We start from the raw sequence: 16,611 nt of genomic DNA on the forward strand, positions 1-16,611 counted from the left end.
AGGATCTCGCGACATCCCGTTGGCCGCTTGCGGAACCGGAAGCGTATCGCGTTCCTCTTTCCGGGCGGCCATCGCGGCGGCAGCAGCGGGGTAAGGGCGGCCCGGCCCGGCCCGGCTCCATCCGCCGCCATCCTGCGCGGGGCGGCCCCGCGCTGGGCCCCGCTGGCCGCGGCGGGACGGGGCTCCTGCGGCGGCCCCGGCGGGGCCTGTTCGGGGAAGCAGGAGCGGGGCGGGAAGGGGGTCGGTCCCCTCGGGCCTTGCTGGGGTGGCCCGGGCTCTTTTCGCTGACTGGGGAGGGGAGCGGGGCTGGCCCCCAGGGTCAGGCAGGGGCGGCGGGGGAGCCGGTGTGGGCCGCAGGGGTGGCCGGTGGGACAGGCCCGCCCTGGCGCTCGGAGGGAGCTCAGACCCGGGAGGGAGCCCGCGCTCCTGCGGTCTGGTGTTTGGTAGTGGTTTTTGGGTTAATGCAGCTCAGGCAGCGTGTGTTTTGCTGCTGCACGGTGTGCCCGGGGTGGTGTGCGCAGGAGGGGCAAGTGCATAGAACATGAGTGTTGTGGAGCTGAGAATAAACATCATGGAATGGACCTGGCTTTGTCAGTCAGGACCAGTGGTGGCATAACCATAACATAACCCAGAAGCACAAGGAATTGCTGGAGAGTCAGCGAAGGGACACAAAGATGCTGAGGAGTCTGAAGCATCTTTCTGATGAGGAGACACTGAAAGAGCTGGGGCTGTTGAGCTGAAGAGGAGCTGAGAGGGCATCTCATCAATGTCTATAAGTTTCTCGAGGATGGACCAGAGTGTTCAGTGGTGCTCAGTGACAGGGTGAGGGGCAGCAGGCACAGACTGAAACAGGAGGTTCCATGTGAACATGAGGAGAAACTTGTTTACTTTGAGGGTGACAGCCCTGGAACAGGCTGCGCAGAGAGGTTGTGGAGTCTCCTCTGGAGACATTCAAACCTGCATGAACATGACCCTGTGTGATCTCTGGTGACCCTGCTCTAGCAGGTGGATGGGACTGAGTGATCTCCAACCCCAACCATCCTGCGATTCTGTGTGATAACAGACAACTGTAGCGTGGCTGTTAAGATTCAGGGAAGACCAAAGGTATAATGGATTTACAAAATGTGTTCCTGAGTCAGGCATTATATTTTGTTTGAGATACCTGTGCAGCATGAGCTCCCCGTCTCTGTGAGTCCGAAATATATATTTGCTTTATACACAAGGGCAGTGTATAGTACAGCGAAAAATGAGCACTCGTCAATTGGGTGTCCTGACTACTGAGAATTTGGATTAGAAAGAATGGCCTGATGTATGTAGGTAGCAGATCTGTCAGTCACAGGGTCATTGTTGTTCAAGGAAGAGGCTTAAACCTTATTTGAAGTCTGGATTTTAAAGGTACATGAACCGGGGGTGGGATTAAAAGTAGTTAAAATTGCTTTTGTATGTCCTAGCGTACTTTGTGTGGGTAGGTGATGAAGCACAGTGTGTGTGTGAGTTACAAGCATCTCTCAAACTGTTGTTTTTCTTTATGCAGCCAAAATGAAGTTCAATCCGTTTGTGACCTCAGACCGCAGCAAGAACCGCAAACGCCACTTCAATGCGCCTTCTCACATTCGAAGAAAAATCATGTCCTCCCCACTCTCCAAGGAGCTGCGGCAGAAATACAACGTCCGCTCTATGCCCATCCGAAAGGACGATGAGGTCCAGGTAGCTGCACTGTCTGTCTTTCAAGTTGTACTGTCCCATGTGAACTTCTGTCTGGGTTTTGGTTTTCATGTACAGCCTGTACAAAAAGGAAGAGCCAGACAACTTCAAATTGATGCTACAGCTTTACTGAGTCTGGCAGAAATAATACAAGTTAATTTAGTCATAGACTTGGCCTATCGAGTGTTTCTTGAGATCACAACAGTGAGAAGGAAAACACAAGGAACATAAGTGTGCTGGCAACTTTAGGTACATGCATTGATTATCATGCTGCATTAACAATAAAGCACAAAACAAAGGATTGTTTCTTTTCTTTTTTATAGACTGTTGGATACCCGTGATATTTTAAAAAGATCAGTTTAGAAGTGAATCCAAAGTTAAGCTGTTAAGGTTGACTATTGTCCTTCAGTTTGAAAATATACAGAGTTCCTTTGTTGGGGTTTATTGTGGAGAAAATTAGATAAAAGTACAGTTCTGATCCATTGTATTTGCCGTTTTAGTGATTGCTGAAATTGCCAAGTAATTGGTGGCTTTGTAGCACGTGTGTACAAAGAGCTGAGTTGTGATTTCAACCCGTGCGGTTCTGGTTTTCTTCTGGGATAATTAGACAGTGTTTCTCAAGGTCTGCTAATTGTTTAAGGGGCAGTTTTGAAGTATGGGACGCTCTGCATCTCATGGTCCTGTTTAGGTTGTCCGGGGACACTACAAAGGCCAGCAGATCGGCAAGGTGGTCCAGGTGTACAGGAAAAAGTACGTCATCTACATTGAACGCGTGCAGCGTGAGAAGGCCAACGGCACAACTGTCCACGTGGGGATCCATCCCAGCAAGGTACGGCGCATAACGGGAGATCTGACGTGTGGGAGACCTGGTTTTTGGCAAATGAAGATGCTGCTACTGACATGAGCAGAACCTTGCTAAGGCGTGTGGAATAATGGGTTGAAATAGTACAGCATAGGGGGGTGATAAATAAGGAAATGTTGTGGTGTCATGATGGGAGAGAAGGAACAGTGCAACCCAAGAGCTCTTCCGTATTTCTAGGGCTTATTTGGTGGAGAAGCTGCTAGAGACTGGTCTTCTAATGTACTTTTTTTAAGAGCTTGGTGTTTTTAAAGCACAATATAGATGGTTCAGAACAATCCTTCTTTGCTGTGTGGTGTTTGCACTGATGGAGGCCCTAGGAATGTTCAGATAGATGCTCAGAACTGTGATTTGTTCTTGTGGACGGTTGTGAGCTAAGCTTGTCTGAATCTGCTTTGAGCCTCAAGTGATTTACAGTGTTTCTAGTTTGTAAAAACCAGGCAAAGCCTGTGTAGATCATAACAGGAGAACAGTTCAAACTAAACAGAATAACTGGCCAAAATCTGGTTTGAAGCAGATGAAGTGAGTCTGCTTCAGCCTTGCCGTGTGGGCACGCACGCCGAAGTGTTGGTGGAAGAAATCCAGTTGTAACAGGTTTTCTGATGTAAGTAGTTGGTGTGTTCAGCAGAGGGAGAGCAGAATTATTCCAAAACAACATAATGACTTGTATGCAGTAATAATATTTGGGGGACAAGGTGACATTGCAGTGGAACTCGTGCACATGTTACCTGTGCGGTAAAAAGCAGTGGAAGAAATTGAGGTTTATGCTGGTCCTCCCATGAAAGTTTTTTTCTAATTTGATAAAGATTCTAGTTAAGGCAAAAGGAACAGAAGTATGTTTTGTTTGTTGCAAATTTGCAGTCAGATGGGTGACCGTTTTCTGCCTCTCCTTGGTAAAGAGGGAGGAATTAATTACAATTAAGAGAGACCTGAATGCACAGTGGAACTGAGCCACTGCAGCCTTTGTTTTTTCTAGGATTTGATTGTTAGTTGTGTTTTTTAAGTACTCCTTTTAGTAATATCAAAGCGTTTATTTCTTTGCCATTTTGCGGGACACAGAGAGCACTGAAGGCTGAAAACCAGAGCTTCAGCTTCCTTCTGCTTTGTTGCGAAATACCATTGAAGCTCTGATAGCAAATTATCTTTATGTGTCTGTGTTAATAACACCTGACAACTGCCCGGCTGCCTCGCAACTGTTCATAACAGATGTGTTCTTTAAATTGTCCTTACATGAGTCACTATGATGCATGTTGCCTGTAGTTTATGCAGATGTATTGGCTGTTGCAAGTGGTATGATCGTGACTAGCAGCAGCACGGCTTTTCAGTGTTCCGAAATTTAGGTGGCATTGCTTAAAACATGGAGAAATTAAAATCGTTATCTATTACTTGCCTTTATGGTACTGGAAAGAAGACTCAGCTGTGCTCTGTGTTTAGGTGGAGGTGGTATCCATCATGTTTGGGCAGCGTAATGGAAATTAGATTTCCTTCAAAGTAATTCTTTTATTGTGCAGATGGATAGAAATTTGGCTGCTCTGCAGTTTGGCCAAATGTTATGGTTGTGCATTGAAAAAACTGCCTGTATGTTCTGATCCCTGGATTTATTCAGAAAAATTAACATAGCTCGGTGTTTTGAAACACAGAAGGCAATTCACAACCTCTGTTCTACTCAAACCGAATTAGATGGTCTGTGGCAATAAACTCGGGTGCGTTGGCGCAGTCAGTCAGCAGCGATCGTTCTGGGCCGTGCTGTTACCACAGTTCTGTCCACTTGCTGTATTTTAACATTGAAGAGACACTAAATTATTTGTCCTTTCTCTAGGTGGTGATCACTAGGCTAAAACTGGACAAAGATCGCAAAAAGATCTTGGAACGTAAAGCCAAATCTCGCCAGGTTGGAAAGGAGAAGGGCAAATACAAGGAAGAAACAATCGAAAAGATGCAAGAATAGATGGTTTTCTATATGACACCATTAAAGAACTGCTAAAATTAAACTTCTTGTCGTGTCTTCTCCTTTAGAATGTCTTGATATGGTGCATCTGGTTAGCATTTAAATACTCGTTCTCATGTTTTGATATTTGCTATGTAAAAAATACCTCCACTAAATTAAAAAGCTTTTCACACTTGTTTTTTTTCACTTTTAAGAAAACCAAGGACTCTTTTCCCCATAAAGGAATGGGAAGAGCAGCACAATCCTGAAAACACACATCAAATGACCATTGCTCCTCTGTCTCTTCCACTGATAATTAAGTCTTAAACATGTCCACAGTTTTAAATGAACATATTGATTCTGTAAACCGTATAGTTGTAATGTTTCCCCAGACATTTGAAGTAAGCTATTTCTGGCCATGAATCTCTTTCTGCAATCCTCTTAAATTACGTTTATTTTCAATCACCTTGTGAATTTGGCAGTAAAGGATGATGTTTTAGAGGCTCACCAGGCATGTGTGCAGTGCCATGTGGTGCCTCAGGGGTCTCACATTGGTGCTAGAGGTTGTGATGGGGGGTTCACCTCACCAGTTCAAAAAGGGTGGGAGGGAAGGCAGACTCAGAGCTGCTAACGCTATTTTGGATGAACTTTTCTTTGAGTGGAAATTAGTTGTTTTAGAGCTTTGTACATCTATAATTGAGGGCTGCTGCAGCGCATTGAGAACAGCGCTGCAGTTAATTTCCTGACTTGGTGAATGGCCCCTCTAATTGCTGATGTAGAGAGGAGGAAATTCAGCTCTTGCCTGGAAAGCTCTGCAGGATGCTGAGAATTGAGAATTGTATTTGCATTTCTGGGATCGTTTATAGGCGTTAATACAAAGGCAGCTTTGGAAGGTGGGCTTTGAATGTCGCTGCTTTTATGTAGGCTCAGAAGTTTTATCCCTGGCAGTTGATGCATCCACACATTAAGGTTTTTCTTCACCTGCAGCCAGGGTGCTGCAGGGTCCCTGGGGTTCATTTGCGTCGCTTTGGCTATTTTCCAGGGAGCTTCTCGGCTGTTGAGCCAACGCAAGGGCAGGGCTCCATCTGCGCAGTTTGTAGCTGAGCTCAGAACCAGCTCTTGACCCAACAGAAGCCGCACCTTCACCCCAAAGCTGCTTCTCCCCCTTTTCCTCGGTGCCCCAGGTCGGGTCACCCGGCGGAGCAGCCGCCGAGCACGGGGGGCGGAGCTAAGAGGGGGCGTGGTCGAGCGCGGGGGGGGAGCTAAGAATGGAGGCGGGGCCAAGCGCTCACGCACAGGCGCGCTGCGAGCTCCGGCTACGTAGCGGGCGCTGATTGGCAGGCGCGGAGGCGGGGCGGGGCGCTGCGGCCGGTTGAGGGCAGCGGGAGGCGCCGCGCCAGGCCGGGCCGCTTCTCTCCGCCGCCCCCGCCATGGCGTACGGTGGCCTGACGGTGCCCATCATCGTCATGAGCGTTTTCTGGGGACTGGTCGGCGGCGTCCTGCCGTGGCTCATACCCAAGGGGCCCAACCGCGGGTGAGTGGCCGGGGGGCGGCGGCAGGTTGGGGGCCCCTTCCTTTTCCCCTCAGGAGAAGCGGGGCAGTGTGTGAGGGGGGCCCGGCGGCCTGGCCGTGATGGGCTGTGCCCTCGCGGGCAGCAGCGGCCTTGCGGCTCCGGCCCTCCCGAGTTCCGAGTTCCCCCGCCGCTGTGTGGGCCGCGCTGGCCGCTCCGCCAGGCCCGGGGCCGCCGCCTCCTGCCGCAGTGGTTCTGCGGGCCCCTCGGCCGCTCTGGCGCAGCGCGGAGGGCGGGGGGGCCCGAGGCCCGGGCGAGACCGGCGAGCGGCGGGAGCGCGAACCTGTGAGGCCCCCGGAGCGCAGAGCTGTGAGGCCCCCGGAGCGCAGAGCTGTGAGGCCCCCGGAGCGCAGAGCTGTGAGGCCCCCGGAGCGCAGAGCTGTGAGGCCCCCGGAGCGCAGGGCCGGGAGCGGTGTCTCCGCGCCCTAAAAATCCCTCCCCCTTCTAAGTTTTTCACTCAAATCCTGTAAACCTACACAGCGTCCTGTGGCAAGATGTGTTGTCGGTTAGATGGTGTTCAAGCAACAACTTCCTTCTTTTCCTTCTCTTTTTTTTCCTTGACCTCGTCTAACTTGCTCCACCACCCTCTAGTTTCACGCTGGATAAGACTGAAAATGTGGCTGTAACAACCTCAGTTCTGTGCTCAAATCCCCACCAGTGGCCTCGTAGCTGTGCTGCCCCAGGACACACATGAGGCATCTGGGCAGAGGGGTTTTTTCCTGCAGTGATTGTAGCTGCTTGGATTAAAAAGTAGACGAGTTTTTGTCTTTCTCTTTTCCCTAGGAGATAATGACCACTAAATCTCTCTTCCTCTCTCTGACATCCCCTCTGCTCCACAGGTACTAACTGTGTTTTCTGTTAGATGTTTATCTGAACTTGGAGGAATTTTCCCCAAGTTCTTCTGTTCAAGTCTGATATTTTACTCCTTTAATTTCAAACCTTAAGTGTGTTTTGTGCCTCAAAACTTGCCTGTCCTTAAAAATAGCTTAGAAATACATCATCTTCTACACCCATCCTTAAAACTCCCAAGCAATGACTCTGGAACTCCTTGGAAACGAGGGATTCCCAAAGCTGCATTAGCTTGTGGCATTTGTTTGAAAGTTGACAAGGTGAATGTGTACTGATAGATGAAAAATATTTAGTGTTATCCAAGTCACACAAGGGTTGGAAATTACTGACCTAGCATGAGTTTGTGTTACTCTGTTGAGTGGGGGGAAATACATAGATACAAATTCTTTTTTTATGATTGGAAAAGGAAATAAACCTCCACTTTGCTACCAAGTTTAATGAGCTGCACAAATCACTCACTGTTAGAAAATCTCATTTCCTTCCACCATTTTCAAAATCATATGTGTGTCTAGCTACAGTTTTAACCATTTTCCATTTCAAAAGCTGCTTTGTTCTTGCTTCGTTTCAGCTGAACTTTGGTGTCTGTCACAGTTTCCTTTTGGCAAGAAAGGAAAACCTTACCCTACACCAAATTTCAAGTGGCTTTGAGATTTCCTTTTGTATTCAATTTGCAAACCCCTCATTCATGACATAAAATTAAAAGGTTTATTTTGATACTGAAGTTTTCTGTAAGCAGGATTTTGTGAATGTAGAAAATGTTGTTTGTTTGCTGTTAGCATTAGAATACCCAGCTTTGGTAGTTTACTATCTTAATGGGGGAAGTGCCTGTGAAGTGGAGCCAGGACGCTCCATTGATTGTGCTCCTCTTCACAGTGATGTTTGTTAAGCACATCTGTATAACCTCTGTCTGCCGGAGTCCGTCGGTTCTGCAGAGTCTCAGCTGCCATTTACTCATATGGAAGAAGTTAGAATGTTCGTGTTGAGTCACCTCCCATATGATCAAAGTTAAACTTGTTTGCTGGGGTGGTTTTTCCTAGGGATCTTGTGGCCGGTCACAACGTGACACCTCATCAGCTGTTTTTCTCCTTCCTTTTTGCAGTGTTATCAACACAATGCTGGTGACATGTGCTGTTTGCTGCTACTTGTTGTAAGTATAAATAATGTCTTGCGTCTCAATCCAGGCACAGTTCCGATGTAATCAAAAAGTAATCAAAAGTTCTTTGTTTTAAATCTTCAAGACATGTAGGAAGTAGCTTTTAAAATGCATCAGAGATTTAGGCATATAGACAGTTCTTAGAGTTCTTAGTTTGAAAGACCAACCTGCTGAAAAAAACATTTGCCTGTTGGTGAATATGGAATTAAAACCTGGATTCCTCTTGTTGTCTTCTGACAGGTCACCATTGAATAGTGCTCTTGATACCACTCCTCCTTAGTTCACTGGCTTATTCACTCACAAGTATAATGGCAATTTGTCAATTCTAGAATTCATTTCTTTCTAAAATGAAACTGATTTAGACCTACTGATTAGTTTTGCTTAGTTTGGTTGAACATATTCCCAAAATGTGGTGGGGCAGTGGGCGGAAAACCTTCTACATGGGGGGTTTTTGGTAGCTCACAAATAATTTTTGTAACACACTTGTTTTGCTTTGATATATTGAGGCTGTTTCTTTTTAAATGTGTGTTATATTTTGAAGGCTTTTTCTGTAACAGAAGTAGTAGAAATAGCAAAAAGACTCATTGAGGAGCTTCTCATCCCCTGTTCAGTGTTTTCTGTTTGTCGAGCTTTAGCTGGAGTCCTCAAGAGAAACCATAGGTGCTGTTTTCTCTGTCTTTTCTTTTTCTAAGACTGTAGAGACTGATCCTGTTGAGGAGGGTGCTATGCAGAAATAACTTTGAAATGTGTTTGGGAAGCATTTGTTATGGAGAGTAAACTGGTAAAAATCTGGTTAGATCTTTAGGGCTAACTTGTAATAAAATCATTATTCAGAGTTCTGCTTGAACCCAAGTAGTATTTTTACATTCCTGAAGTATTTAGGCATTATTTATGCTACTCTAAGGACCTTAACGTGAATATTTAGAGAAATTAATCTCTAATCTCAAGACTCATCTGAAGAAGTGGCAGCCAAAAGCCATTTTATCAGTGTTGGCACATTTCTGAAGAGGCCTCTTGGGTTCCATGTTGGGTTGGCCTGTGGCACATGCAGGTTTGATGTAGTTTAATATTCAGGTTTGATACAGGTGAGCATCTTTTTTGTATTCAGAGTATTCGACATGTGAAGCCCCAAGAGTTCATTCTTCTGGATAATTGTAAAAGTACAGCCGACTTGGTTCTGTGTTTTTTATCCATGACAGTTTTAAGACATTTTGCTGAGCAGATGTAGAAACTTGGGAAGAGCTTTGTAATGCCAACAACTTGATTTTGGGCTTGAAATTTGGGAATTCCGGTGCTGTGGAGGCCTTCTTGCCCATTCACTGAGCATGTGGTAGGTCCTAAATGTTTGGCTAAGAAAGGGCAACTAACTGGGTGCTCATTTTTAGGAGGTTATAGTAAATTGTGGGGGAAGCCACAGTGGTTTTGGGTTTGTTTTGGCTTTAGTTTTGAAGTTCAGAAGTTCTTCCTACTCTGTATTTTAACAGAAATGCTCTACTCTAAAATCCTTGACATTAGGCTTTTTCTTTCTTGTTCCAAGGACAGTTTCCTTGAAGTCGAGGCCATGTGGCATCTGCAGAATCCTTTGGGTTATGATGTGTAATGTAATTGTTGTCGAATTTAACTTGCACTGAATGCTGTGAAGTATTCAAATGTACAGTGGTATTTCACTTGTAAGTTCAGTGAGTGTGGGGGTGGGTTTTGTTTGTTTGGGGTCTTTTTTTGTACCTAAACAGACCTGTTCTAAGTCTGGTGTTATTAACGTGATTTATAACCTATTCTTGCATGTCCTGTGAGGGGGTTCTTCCATAATCTTGTGGGCTCCAACTTGTTTTCTGTATCACCTTTGATTTTCTCCAGTTACACCTTGAAAAAGTAGAAGCAGCAGAGTCTTACTGTGTCTTAAACCATCAGTAATTATACCCAACCACATTAATTTCATACTTAGTGTCTGCTTCCCAGAAAGCAACAAAAACCAGACTTTTCTCCTCACGTTCCAAGATTGAACTTGTCTCATCACCTCGTCTATTTTTTCTATGAATTTGGTATAGAATCATAAACCAGCCCTGGTTGGAAAGGACCTTGAAAGGTCACCTTGTCCAGGCTTTCTTTCCTGCTTTATTTAAACACGTTTGTTCTTGCAATATCCTCTTCCTTTTTTGAGGGAAGCGTTGCAAACAATTTCAGACCTTAATTTTGGTGACTAAATAAAGAGACTTATTTGGCGTATCAGCCTCCAAGGAAGCCCAGAAGAATTATTGCTGTGGATTCTTCATTGGATATGTTAGGGTTAAAATATCTTGTTGTGTTGTCTTAGGTATGTTCTGCTGTATTTCAGTGTCCTTAGTAGGTGCCTGCTGCTGTTATCTACTTCTGTTTAGAGCTCTGCTAGATCTTCTTTCATACTCTTGAGTTACCTTTCCTGTTGAAAATAGGGCAAAACCAATTTCCTGTCTTCATTGGGCACCACTTGGTTGACAAATTGATTTGCATCAAACCGAGTTTGTGCTAACTATATTTAAAGTCAATTAAATTTCAACTTCAAGCTGTTTCTTCTGTTTAGGTTGAAGAGCAATCATTTTGAATAACCACCTTGATCACATGGCGTTCATTTGGTTGTTCTATGGAAAAGTTTTGCCTGTGTAAGTGCATAATTTGCGTACAGAGACTGTACCCAGTAGCCCTTTGAGGGAGAATACACGAGTGTCAGGAACCTGAGAAGACTATAAGGAGTTACTGCTGCAGAAATTATGGTTTATACCTTGTTGTAAGGAACTAAGTCTAAATCTATTTTGCTGTTTACAAAGCAGTTCCTGAAGCGGTACCATGATATTGCCCTAACAGAGCACAGGGCCCTTCAAAGATGGTATTTTTTGCTGCTGATTCGAAATGGATTAAAATCTGGTTGTTCAAATTGACATTTAAGCAGAGATAGCAGGACCTTCATTTGTAATACATAGCACAGACAGATGGCAATTGTGGTACAAAGACCTTTTAAAAAAATCTTCCTGGTAGAACATAAGGGACTTTAATTTCCTTGTCTGAGCCGGGTAATTAACTGTTGTAAGTAGTATTGGTAGAATTTAAGGACCTGTGGGTGGCTTGAATGCTGTACCTGATTTTAGCAACTGCAGAACGTTACACATTGGACGCAGAGACTCGCTTTGTTTTGCTGTGAATGCCGCGTTTTGTTTTGCGTTGTCGTGATTATTGTGTAAAGCAGCATCGCTCGAGCGAAACGTGGGAGAAGCTTTTCCATTTCTCACCTTGAACGCAGAGGAGTCGTGGAGTTTCGGTTCCAATTATTAGGCCCCACCAGGGCAGGGAGGGGAATGTGCAGCCGACCTGTAACACCCCTGGGCTCGGAGCTTCGGTTTCCAGCGTGGTCCCAACAAACAGCTTTTGAAAACCACGCAGTTGTACCACTGGGACGCATCGATATTCCAAATGTTCTTCCAGCTCATTTAATTCACAGCCACGCTGGGGCTGAACTCGAGAAGCAGAGAGAGGTGAGAGATTTGTGCACAGTTTCCTCCCTTCTGTGCAGCGAGAAGGGGAATAACGTGCTTTACCAGGCTTTTGGTGTTCCTGCCCTCCCACGGGTGTTACTCAGGATGCTGAAGGCAGATGGCACGGCGCTTTGGCACCCCTTCTATCTGCCTTTTGTATCTGAAAATTAACCCTGGCAAAATAAATACCGTGGTATTTTTAAGAACCAATTTGCTTTTCCCCTTAAGTAAATTTAACAATTATGAACATGGTTTCAAAAGACACTGTTGTAGCTTTGGATAGCAAAGTGGAAACATGTCAACTTCAAGGTTATGGGCTCTTCTTGGTGATGTCTGGCTGATGTTTTAATGGCTTTGTAGAACCCGACCTGGATTCCAGGGCTTGCATGACCGGATCGGTGCATCGGTTTCACTAGAGCCCCACTTTGTGCCAAACTGAAAGTGCCATTGAAAACACGTATTGGTGAATTTGAAGAGGATTTATGTGTTTTCTGTGAGTCCGCCCTGCATCTTTTGCTTCTGGCTGTTGTCGCCGCTTCTCGGCAGAGCTGCACTTGGTTTGCTGGTCACAGCATCAAGGTTTGTGTGGAATTTTCCATGACTGCCGAGCTCTCTGATACATTTGTGGCAGCTCCCATTACAAAGCTGCTCTGCTTTTTCTCCTCCTTACAAAGCATTCTGGAAATAGCAGACAGATGAGCCAGTGTGTTCACTAAATGTGTTTATATAGTTAGTATTTAACATAGATTTAAATCCATGGAAGGACCAATCGCTTTTCCTGGAACTTGTAATATTTACAAAGCAAATGTATCTTTTAACAGTGGAATATTTATTTCTGTTTAGCTTTCCTGGATGTTTTCCACAAGCTACATTCGTCTTGCTCTCGGTTCTGGCCACGGCTCCTGCAGTTTGGTTTGTGAGCTGCTCTGGTGTCCTGTTGGTTTTGTTCTCACTCGTGCTCCTGTAGCATCGTGCCCTTTTGCTTCAAGTCCCCATTTCCTCACCTCTCTGCCAGGTTTAAATTCACCTTTTATTCAATCTCTGATGATAAATATACCGTATCTGAAAGGGTAGGTTGTTGTACGCTGAAAATAAGAGCAGATGAGAAAAAGGAGATGTTTCTCAGAGGTTTTAGTTTAAAGGATGCTTCAAAGGCAGTGAGAAGAGGTCTGTCTCTCTTATGCTTCTATCTTCTGAGGCCACAAATATGTGCATTTTGTATGTCTCAAAGCACTTTACCATCAAAGGAAAAGCACTAGAGAAACGCTGTCGGGTGGGTTTGTGTTGCTTTAAATGGAACAGTACAATTTATTGTTTCAGTTGCAGAATCATTCAATACCAGATCTTCCTTGCTGGTATCTGTGTATGAGCTTGAGTAAAATATTGATTTGATACTAGACCTTCCTGAAAGTTGTCTGTTCTTTGATGGTACTTGTGCTCTGGACAAGCCTTTCCATGACCGTGGCTGATGTTCTCTGTTTTGGGTTGGGGGGTTGTCTTGCAGTTGGCTGATTGCGATTCTGGCTCAACTCAACCCTCTCTTTGGGCCGCAGTTAAGCAATGAAACAATCTGGTATCTTAGAGCACACTGGCCTTAAGGATGTTTGTCCTCTGCTGCAATTTATTGACCTAGGTGAGTATAATCAGATTTATTAATCTATTTAGTATGTAAAAGCTTCAGGAAAATTTGAACTGCAGTGTGAGCTGTGCGTTCAGAATTGCAAGCTGAAATCTTTCTATAGGCTGGAACAAAACATATTTAGGATGTTAATCTTGACTGGATACCATGAAAAGCTCAGACTGAATTCGTGTACAGTTTTTCTCTGCTGTCATGTCATGCGGTGCCGTGTTCAGTACGCAGGGGGCTGTAAGAACTGTACATTTCTCCCTACCAAGAAACCAAAGTCATGCTGGGGTGTCTTTTAATAGCTGGCGTAAGTGGATTTCCTAATCTTTCTCCATTGTTAAAACTCTCCTCAAGCCTATTGCTGTTTCATCCAAGACCTGTCTTGACTTCCAAGGCGACACAACGTGGAGTTGCTCAGTTCAGCCGGGAGCTCCGAAGTGAGAACGGCAGTTCTATGGTTCTCTATCTCCTGTCCATGTCCAGCACTAATGCTGAGCTGACAGATGAATGTTTGATCCATTTAATGATTGCCTGTGTGCAGTTTTAATTATGGGTGAGCCTAGTGGCTGCTGTCTGGGTAGTGCTATTGGAATGCTGTTCATTCTGACATGACCACCAAAAATACATCATCTTGCACTAAAACTACCATGATGACTTCAGGTTGCTCTAGAACAGAAGCATTTGGAGGCGAAAGTTCGAATGAATGGTAGCTGTAGAAAGAAGTACCCATTATTTTAATTTTTATGATGGTAAGTGAATAATAATAAGACATGCTTATTTTTCTATCATTGGTTGGGGTTTTTTTGTCCTTTTAGGTTTAACTGCCCACCCTCCTGCTGCTCTTACTTGAAGTTCTGTTGAACGAGGCCCAATAGCAGCAGACAGATGACACTTGATGTTACAGCTCAGTTAACCGCTGTCTGTAAAGCGTCCTGAGCGTTTCCCCGGAGCGAAGCTTCGCCCGCCCCGCGGTGCTCTCAGCCTGCGCTGCCTGTGTCTGGATCTCTTTGCAGCATCAAGCAGAAGCTAAAGGGGGAGACTTGGCCCTGCTTCAAGCAGAGCCCTGTAATTAGCTAAGTCAGTCAAGCTGAATTTCCTAGGTGTGTTTTCACTGCCCGTGTATTAACACATAATTAGTTCGCTAAAACAGAGACCAGTGTATTCTAACAATGGGCGTACAGATCCGTGGATCCTGTAGGATGATTCAGTCGCCTGGGATCTGGAATTGAAATGTAGCTGGACAAGGGGATGCCTTGGATATAAAAACTTGGCTGCTTTCTGCTTGGTCGATGTGTGTGACCAGCAAGGACAAGCTGGAGGTGACAAACGACTCCTGGACTCCGGGTGCTCCCTAAAGAAACCGGGGCTTCCTGCCCCCCTTTCAGTGAAGGGTTTTCCAGAGAGCTGGAGGTACATTTGTACCAAGGAAGAGAGGGAACTCATGCATTGTGGGATGGCCAGAAAGTGTGTGTAAGGAGCTATAATTTGAAAACTTATTAATGGACAATTTGAGACCTGTATAGCACATGCTGTTGTGCTATAAGAAGCTGCTTGTTTTAACCTTCGATAGAGCTGATTTCATTGACTTAATTTTTGGATTAAAATGAAGGAACTTGTCTTCATGAAAAAGAATGAGTTAAAAAGGTAAAAGCCTATAATAATCCTCAAATATAGTTAAATATTATGTTCTTTCTCGCTAGAAATGCGCTATTACAGGACATACCGTTCTCCACAATCCTGTTTGAATTACTTTTGTGCCAGAGTTGGGCTGGATCTCTCTGACAGTGCACGGAATCCCATCACTATAGCTACCATTTCTTTTTTCACCAGTTATTTTTGGCTTTTAAGATGTGCTTTTCCAGCACTCGTGGTGCATACACTGTGCTTTCTTTCCACCTCGCATTCTTCTTCTAGTTGAGGTTTGGATAGATTAGCACGGACAATGCAAAGGGAATTAAATACAAACTTCTAAAGTGCATGGTTTGATGACAGCATGTAAGAACACGTAACGTGGGCTGCAGCCTCTTTTAAGCAATCGGATCTAACGCTGCTTTTTCTCCTGAAATTTGTCAGTTTACAATCTGTGTTCTCAGATCAGGAACTTCACTCGTGCAAGAAGAGCCGTCATCCAAATGACTGCATGCTTTTACAGCGTTGAAAACGTTCTAGTAGATTAGTTCTACCAACTTATAGTGTAACTAAAACTACTTGCAGTAACTTCGCAAATGAAACTGCTAAGAAAGCAAGGGAGTGGAGATTATTCTTAAAGCTCTATATAGATTAATTATCTATGTTGTTTGAGCATTTCTCAGTTCATTTGTGAATGGAAATCGTTGTGGTTTACAACCAGGTCTTGAACTAGTGAATTGTCTCCATGGAAAGGAATAATTGAGTTGCCTCTTGCTTTGCAGGTGAAGAAGAGATTTCCTCCAGATGAAAACTCCACTGACACACAGATGCCCTTAACATAGTTGGTTGGATACTGAGTCTGCATTAATGCCTTAACTTTTCTATTGTGCTTCCAATGGCTCGTTCAAAGCCCTGTATTTTTTCCCACTATCCCGTTGAAGTGTGCCTAATGAAATTGATCCTCCTCTTTGGTACTGTACATTTTTGTCTGTTAACTTTGGATACGATGAAAATTTCTAAAGCTTTTATGGGTCGTGGAGTCAGCTTTGCAGTTCTGTAGGAACACCGTGTTGTCCCACAGGTGTGAGGTGGTTGCTGTGCCATTCACCCTGTTCTTTGACTGCACTTGGAAAACAACTAAACCGTGTGAGGAGAAACAGCAGTGCCACGTGCTGGTGGCATTTATTTTTTAAGATGAGTTGTATTATTGGGAAATTTGGTCTTGAATTTCTCATGCCTGGAAATAAAACTAATCCTCTGCTTTATACAGAACGTTCCTGTGCCGTGTTTAACTGTTGTGATGTGCTCTGATGCTTCTGATTGTCCGATTCAAGGGGACTCTGTGGCAGAGATACAGTTTGAATGAAGCGTAAATAGTCATTTTGACGGGAGCTTGATTTACTCTCTGGCCTTTTTGGAGGGTACGTACAGTAACAAGCAACTTGAATTGAACAGAAAACATAGCAATTGTGTTATACTGACTCGACACTGGGATTGCAGAGCTGATAAAGCCCATGATAACAGTGTAAGCTGGAGCTTGCTGAGGTGCCTCAACATCAGCTGAGTCCGTGGAGTCGGCGATGGATCCAGTGAGTCCTTTGCTAAGGAACAGCTTCAAAGGATCTAAATAAATATTCAAAGGATATAAATACTGCTGAACGCACCGGAGCCTTCCCATGCGCTTCCTTACCTCCTTGCATCATGTCAAGATAAATGGCGATTATTCCTTACTGTGTTTTGTTATGTGCAGGGACATAAGAGTGGGTTGTTTTTTTTCCTTTTGGATA

At 44.7% G+C, this 16,611-nt stretch overlaps 2 protein-coding genes across 3 annotated transcripts; both read left to right on the plus strand.

Moving 5' to 3' along the window:
- On the plus strand, positions 1–4,554 carry RPL26L1 (ribosomal protein L26 like 1). The gene is made up of 4 exons (XM_080353440.1): positions 1–90; positions 1,535–1,707; positions 2,393–2,533; positions 4,383–4,554. Exons 2-4 carry the CDS (start codon positions 1,540–1,542, stop codon positions 4,509–4,511), a joined length of 438 nt encoding a protein of 145 aa, XP_080209566.1. The 5' UTR covers positions 1–90; positions 1,535–1,539; the 3' UTR covers positions 4,512–4,554.
- Positions 4,555–5,841: 1,287 nt separating this feature from the next.
- ATP6V0E1 (ATPase H+ transporting V0 subunit e1) lies at positions 5,842–16,096 on the plus strand. 2 transcript variants are annotated; one of them, XR_013922840.1, is made up of 5 exons: positions 5,842–6,024; positions 8,009–8,056; positions 13,073–13,201; positions 14,011–14,295; positions 15,607–16,096. XR_013922840.1 is itself a non-coding variant. In XM_080353570.1 (4 exons), exons 1-3 carry the CDS (start codon positions 5,921–5,923, stop codon positions 13,164–13,166), a joined length of 246 nt encoding a protein of 81 aa, XP_080209696.1. In that variant the 5' UTR covers positions 5,842–5,920; the 3' UTR covers positions 13,167–13,201; positions 15,607–16,096. The 2 variants fall into 2 exon arrangements, 1 of the variants encoding a protein (XP_080209696.1); XM_080353570.1 differs by lacking the exon at positions 14,011–14,295.
- The last annotated feature ends 515 nt before the right edge of the window (positions 16,097–16,611 follow it).

This window comes from Nesoenas mayeri, assembly GCF_963082525.1.
Source record: "Nesoenas mayeri genome assembly, chromosome: 14".
Lineage (NCBI taxonomy): Eukaryota > Metazoa > Chordata > Aves > Columbiformes > Columbidae > Nesoenas > Nesoenas mayeri.

Coding starts and splice junctions, on each gene's coding strand:
- RPL26L1 (XM_080353440.1), top strand. CDS start 1,540: ATGAAGTTCAATCCGTTTGTGACCTCAGACCGCAGCAAGAACCGCAAA. Junction 1,708..2,392: donor GAAAGGACGATGAGGTCCAG/GTAGCTGCACTG, acceptor GGTCCTGTTTAG/GTTGTCCGGGGACACTACAA. Junction 2,534..4,382: donor TGGGGATCCATCCCAGCAAG/GTACGGCGCATA, acceptor TCCTTTCTCTAG/GTGGTGATCACTAGGCTAAA.
- ATP6V0E1 (XM_080353570.1), top strand. CDS start 5,921: ATGGCGTACGGTGGCCTGACGGTGCCCATCATCGTCATGAGCGTTTTC. Junction 6,025..8,008: donor CCCAAGGGGCCCAACCGCGG/GTGAGTGGCCGG, acceptor TCCTTTTTGCAG/TGTTATCAACACAATGCTGG. Junction 8,057..13,072: donor GCTGTTTGCTGCTACTTGTT/GTAAGTATAAAT, acceptor GTTGTCTTGCAG/TTGGCTGATTGCGATTCTGG.